Source organism: Pungitius pungitius, chromosome 3 (genome assembly GCF_949316345.1).
Source record: "Pungitius pungitius chromosome 3, fPunPun2.1, whole genome shotgun sequence".
Classification (NCBI taxonomy): domain Eukaryota; kingdom Metazoa; phylum Chordata; class Actinopteri; order Perciformes; family Gasterosteidae; genus Pungitius; species Pungitius pungitius.
Genome location: NC_084902.1, coordinates 12453850 through 12460235, shown reverse-complemented (window position 1 = coordinate 12460235; position 6386 = coordinate 12453850). Strand labels below are relative to the sequence as shown.

Genomic DNA, 6386 nt, shown 5'->3' with positions numbered 1-6386 from the left:
CGCTGGAGGCCCAGGCAATATTGCTGGGCACAGGGAAGAAAGGCACCGATCAGAACCGGAACCAGAACCAGGGCGTTGTGGGGCTGACTGAAAATCAACACAAACTTCTACTTCTGTTCCTCATGCAGTTCCTAATGTTGTATTTCAGCTTGTGTCAGGTGCCCCCAGGTGGCCGTACAACATCATTTCATCAGCATGAGTTAAAACAGTACTCAGACACATTTGTTATTATGAAGACAGATATATCAATTTAGCGTCATTACCGTATGAATCTTTTTACAAAGATGTGTCAAAGATAAAAACAGCATGTTTGCATCAAGATTAAGGTTTATTTATTTCCTGATACACATGAGACAAAAACAGTGGGAAAATAATTGAAGGCAGAAAGGCTCCGTCCTCAGCTCAGCATCAACTCTGGGATGAAATTCCAGATCTGTTTATTTAACAACTGCAATAACCTTTCTCGTCTGAGAATAAACTGTAAAATAATGGGTTTTGTTGTTGCAGCTGGGAACATGATGGTAACCGGAGTTTCTTTTTACGTCCTCTGAGGATTCCCAACAACTGAGGCGTGAGAGGAAAAATTAACATTTGTAAAAAGTCATTGTTCTCAAGGCTTCTCGACTGCAGTGTTGATATCAATTAGTATCAAGTACAGAGTCGGATTGATTCATGTGCACAATATGTAGCTACAAATCTAGGTATTTGGTAGTAGTAGCGTCTTAAGAAATACACAAATCTCTGACGTGGCAATATTTTGTAAAGAATTGGAATTCAAGGTAATGCTTAACGACTAAAAAAAAGCAGTCCACATTACTAACTCTACTAGGTGTGTAGAGAGGCAAAGTTAATTAGTAAAAAATGCAATGCTTCATTCATGGAAATTCATTTAGGAAAGCACTATGCTTTTGTCAGATGAGTAACATCTTTGCATCATGGCTAATTTTCTAGAACTAGCGTAACATTTAAGCATTTATGTCGCTATTACCAAAATTCTAATGCAACACGTTGGCCTGGGGCCAAGTTTAAAATCAGCATCAGCAGTAACTTATTTTTAAGAAATACACTGAAATTCTTGTTTCAACTAAATAACTGTTGAAATGTTTTATTTTCAAAAGACATTCAAATGTTTTTTTTTAATATATATTTTTATTACATGTAAAAATAAACGCTTAAACCACTAAAAAATGGATGGTTCGAATTCAGTCATTGTAAACAAAAAGCAAAAAGTACCAATGAAGGAAAAAGTGTAAAAGTCAGCATCTACAACAATGAATCTTGGTCGGGAGGTCGGAAAGGTCAGAAGGCAAATGTGAAAGGTCATGAGATAATTAGCAGGATAGTTAAGCAGAAAAATACCCTCCTACCATCGTGTCTACAGTTTATTATCATGAAAAGAGGTTATTTGACATAAAAAATGACCGACATTAAAAGGTAAACCAGACTGTTGTGAAAAATCGTAACGGTTTAACAAAAATAAAGCAGCGAGACCGAATATTTAAGCATCCACACACACACCGTGTCATACGCACCCACAGTCACTCTCCGCAGTAAAAGTCCTTCTGTGCATAATTCCTGCGTCACTGAAACTCTAGACGAGTTAAACTGAGCAATACCACAAGATTCCACAGCTTTCCAGGCCAGGAAAAACTAAACTCAAACATTTCAGGAAGTAAAACTCCCTCCTCCTGCCTCCACTGCAGAAATACAGTCTTTTCCCTCATTTTTAAGTGTGTACCTTTGACTAAACATCTGCCGCCAACCTTACTGACAGCAGTTTGCCTGCTTCTTCTTTGATGAAGCGTACACATTGTCTGAAGTGCTGTTTATTCCTGAAACAAATGAATATCAGGAGGTTAAAACTATGAGACCAGTGAGAAGGTTTTGGTGATTGCAGGGATATTTTCGCATACTCACTGACGACGCCCCCAATTTGCCTCGGACCACTTTTCTCCAACTCGGCAAGAACGTTGGTCTCAAAGGCCAACGATGCGACTCGAAAGAAAAACTCTTTGACGTTTTCCCCTGCAGCAAGGGGGAAATATTCATCAGTTAGTGCTGCAGGAAAAACAGTGCCACACCCAACTCCCTAATAACTAAACTCATCCCCGATTTAAAGATGAAATGTTGATTTAATAATTATTCTTGTGCGCCCCAAATCACAGATTTTGAGTGAAATTATAAATAATATTGTCTCCTCATTAAATGACGAGCTACTTACTAATTCTCCTTTCGCCTCTCATTTTTTCCTCTCTCATCATTTTCTGCACTCTGTGATAATAAAAATGTTCTTGGTTCAGAGAATTCCTCTCTGTTGAGACTGTTGGCTAGTAAAAGTGAAAATAAATGCTCAATCCCTAAAACTATCAAAATGTACACAACAAATTGAAAATGAAGCCCTTTTGTCCTCTGCTATGATCAATGCTGAATACCAGAACTATTCAAACTTCTGGGAGTAAATCTCACAATATAATCAATCAAAAAATAAATATGGGGCATTGAAAAATAAAACACCTTCCACCCCTAACCACCAAAGAAATTGGACCATACTGAAAAAGGAAAAATATACTCTTTCCCCTTTTTGACCACACCTTACGGCCTCGGAGTCGTGTAACTGTATTTGATCTAAACGCTCACCGGTCAGCGAGGACACGGCCCAGTACTCCGCTCGCATCTCGTGTGCTAGTTTGAGGGCATCTTGTTCAATCTGAGAATACTGTGCAGGGGACTGTAGGAAAGACCAGAGAAGACCACGTTATCTATTAATGTATATTCTATAGAATGGTAAAATAAATACAAAGCTAGCGGTTTCAAATTCCTTGCTTTGGCCAGATAAAGTTCTAAAGTCCAAATATATTTAGTTATCTGACATATTCATTTTAATGCAAAAAAGTTCACCCAAGGACAAGAGAAGAAATAAATAAATGACATAATCTAATAGTCAGCCCCAGCATTGTCCAAAGAGACTAATCAAATGATTAAATATTCTCTAAAAATCATCAGTGTAAAAGACACATATTTTAAAAAGTTCAACTAAAATATAGAACTTCTTGAAATAAAAAGACTACCGCTTTAATTAATGAATTCATTATTAATGTCTGCGTGTCCATAGTTTCGGCCACTAACAGAAAAATGAAGTAACGGGCGGGTAAGATACATTTCTGAGCTCTGAGCTTGTACACAAATGCCTTAAGTTGGAGTCCAAATTATTCTCATTTGACTTCACGGGCCTCACTGTCCCCTTCAAACAATACCCAGACGTACACTCAGGTCTTTCTTTGTGCCAACAAGGAACAGCTGAACAGCAGTGGGGTCATTCTCTCTCAGGGCGTCTTCAAGCCACTGTCTGCAACAACAACAAAAAACCAAGAACAAGATTAGATCAAGTCCTCCAGCTGGAGGTGAAAACCTGCCCAGGAACCTGCTCCTCGTGAATAACCTCACCTCACGTGGCCCAAAGAGGCGACGTCGTTTACATCAAACGCGATAATCACAACTGGAAGAAGAGGACATGTTGAATTGATTAACGGTTTCAAACGGACAGATTCTAGCAGTGTTACGTATCCACGGCTTCCTTTGTGTTCGTGGAAGGAGATGAGCTTTTACAACGTTTCTCGTCAGGTGACCTGGCCTGAAGCAGAGAAACCTCTCACCCTGGGCTCCTCTGTAGTACGTAGAAGCGATGCACTTGAACCTCTCCTGGCCCGCAGTGTCCCAGCTGTAAAACAGGGACGGACATTTTAGCAACACCACCTCAGACGGACTTAAGATCACAAAGTCGTATTCATTTGTTTTAGGAGTAGTGACGATGATATTGGACTTACAGCTGAAGGCTGAAAGGAACACCGAGCACCTCAAAGCGCTCCATCTCAAAGTCAACACCGATCGTTGCCTTGTAGTTTTTATCGAACGCATCTTTGCAAAACCTGAAAACATTAAAAAAGTCATATTTCATGGACTATATGGTATGTTAAACATGATCTGTAAAGCAACCAGTAACTCCAGCTGCCAGAGTAAAACGTATTATTGTTATCTCTGAAAATGTATGAGTAGAAATCTAAGGTAGCAATTGAAAAACTCAAAAACGATACTTCAGAACAGTACTTTAATAAATATATTTAAACACAGTATGTATTTAATGTAGATTTGTTCCTACACTTTTGATAACAGAATGACTTCGCTTAGTAGCTCGTGCTTCCCAGAAAGAGTTAGTTCTCTTTTGATTTATTCCCAGCAGTGCCGGTGTAGGAGCTTACCTATTAATCAGACAGGTTTTCCCCACAGCCAGGTCACCCACAACTATGACCTTAGAGATTTTAAATCTGCTGAGAAGAATAAAATGAAGGTGCAACATGTTAATAAGTGACCCAAAAACACTGCGTCATCCAGGCTGCCGGCGGCTGCCCTCACCCCACGGTGCCCGTACGCTGCTCCTGACAGGCCGTCTTCACTTTGGGGTTGAAGTCGTCTGCGGTGTGAGAGGCGGCCTCTTTCCTGAAATACTGCAAGAGGGGATGAGGAATTAGGGAATAGGGATAGTGGACAGCTGCAGGCAACCATGACAGCATAGGACTTTACCCGAGGGAGCTGTGCAATGATACGGTCCTTTCGGACCGGAGGCAGGACGCTCATGGCTGGAACTCGGAGAGACATGAAGCGTTGAGGGAAGTGTTTAGTGGAGGAACACGTGGGGAGCTGGACAGAGAGAGAAAGTGTTTAGAAATATGTTTCTTCTTTGTATTTAAACTGCAGTGTATGAGTTTTTGGCCCCCGAACATCAGACCAGGTGCCAACGCTTACTTTTGCTACTAGAAGTAAAACTTACAGGATGTCCCATGAAGCTTATAAGGAAAACAAAAACGAATGAATTATCTTTCAAATACGAGGACAGTCCCTCTTTTAAGAATCTTCCTGTGAGACCATTTCAAATGTTATTTTCAAACAAGCACGGACAAGGACTCACAATGTCGTATTAGTTCATATTCATTTTGGGATCGCTTATGTTCTCTTCCCCAAAAAATCACAACACCCCCCCCCCCCCAAAAGGAGCACACATACAAATATTCAGCCCACTGCAAATGCAGAGAGAGCAGGCCAGTACACACAGGAACAACAATGAACTGCAGTGAGATAAAATATCTGTTATCCATCGTACAGCAACGTGGACACACGCAGAGCCAGACAACTGTAATCAGAGTTGATCCACTTACTCTGCAGATGGGTTTTAATCCTCTTGCTCATCAAGGCTTCTGGAAGAGAACAAGAAGAAGAAGAGTTTGGTTTGCTCCCCCACTAAACGGTCAATTTAAACCTTTATTTTACATCCAATCGCCTTTTTCAGCATTATAAAAACTCTGCAAAGTTCCACGTTACGAAAGATACACGAACAAAAGTCTCACGAGCACGATTCAAAGTAAAAGCAGCGCGTTCGAGCCTGTGAAGAAGCTAAACTTACCACTTGGAGACGGACCCTTCTCTCGTCGCTGTTTCGGTTTTACTCTTTTACTTCCCACGGAAGATGTGTCCTATTGTGGTGTACAATGGAGCAAATTCACAGTCCACCGTCAAAGTGATCGTGTGGTGATCGCAGCTGAGATCGATCCACGGAAATAGGAGGAGGAGGAGAAGAAGCAGACTGAAGCCGCTGTGGCTGCTGACTCAAGATTCCTGGATTTATTTATTTTTCCTTCCTCCCAGATTTTCTCTTCTCGGTCCCCTGCTGGAGGAAATGAGGAATGATCGGACATTTTTGAAAGGAAAAACAAGCCCAATCCATCGATCTATCCATCTATGTTTTATCCATCCATCAATCAGATACCAATCTACCATCTACCAATATATCTATAGTCCATCTATAAACTCAGCATTTATTGTTTTCTTTTTTTTATTCTGTATTCACTATCAATGTATGATCATTCATACTTTTCTCCATTACCACCTTTTTACGTTTGAATGTTACTATTATACATGTGCTGTAATGTCCTACTTCTGCTCATGTCTTTGTAATTGTGTAAGACGTTTTTTCTCTGTAAGTTAAATTGGTCGCCAGCAGAGGGCGCTCTAGCTTTGCTTTCGCTGAGCTCCTCAACGTCGAAACTAGCTCCAGAGCTATGGAGCCAAATCCAAGACAAAGGTTTTGTTCATTTAAAAAAAACAAATGTGAACCTGAAAGTTTAAGTTTTGTTGTTGAACATCAAAAAACGCAACAATGTATTAAGTACAAAGTAAAAATAAGTGGACACAAGATGGAAGGTGGCCATTGTTTAGGTCTATACAAAGGAAACAGCACAGCTCTGTACATGGGCATACATTTGTATCTTATGAGGCCAGCTTTATCCCAATTTTCAGTATTAATGCTAAGCTAACCATCTGCTGGCTGTATCATC

The 6386-nt window shown here is 40.3% G+C and overlaps 1 protein-coding gene across 5 annotated transcripts; it reads right to left on the bottom strand.

The window, feature by feature from the left end:
- Positions 1-369: 369 nt before the first annotated feature.
- On the bottom strand, positions 370-5849 carry LOC119215885 (ras-related protein Rab-34). Of its 5 annotated transcripts, none has more exons than XM_037468415.2 (12): positions 5456-5848; positions 5211-5246; positions 4579-4695; positions 4411-4502; positions 4257-4325; positions 3825-3926; positions 3654-3718; positions 3445-3496; positions 3265-3346; positions 2638-2728; positions 1918-2025; positions 370-1832 (listed from the first exon to the last, which is right to left on the bottom strand). In XM_037468415.2, exons 3-12 carry the CDS (start codon positions 4651-4653, stop codon positions 1765-1767), a joined length of 804 nt encoding a protein of 267 aa, XP_037324312.1. In that variant the 5' UTR covers positions 4654-4695; positions 5211-5246; positions 5456-5848; the 3' UTR covers positions 370-1764. The 5 variants fall into 5 exon arrangements, with proteins under 5 accessions (XP_037324312.1, XP_037324303.1, XP_037324332.1 ...); XM_037468406.2 differs by having other exon boundaries at positions 5211-5249; positions 5456-5847; XM_037468435.2 differs by having other exon boundaries at positions 4257-4322; positions 5211-5249; positions 5456-5847.
- Positions 5850-6386: the final 537 nt, after the last annotated feature.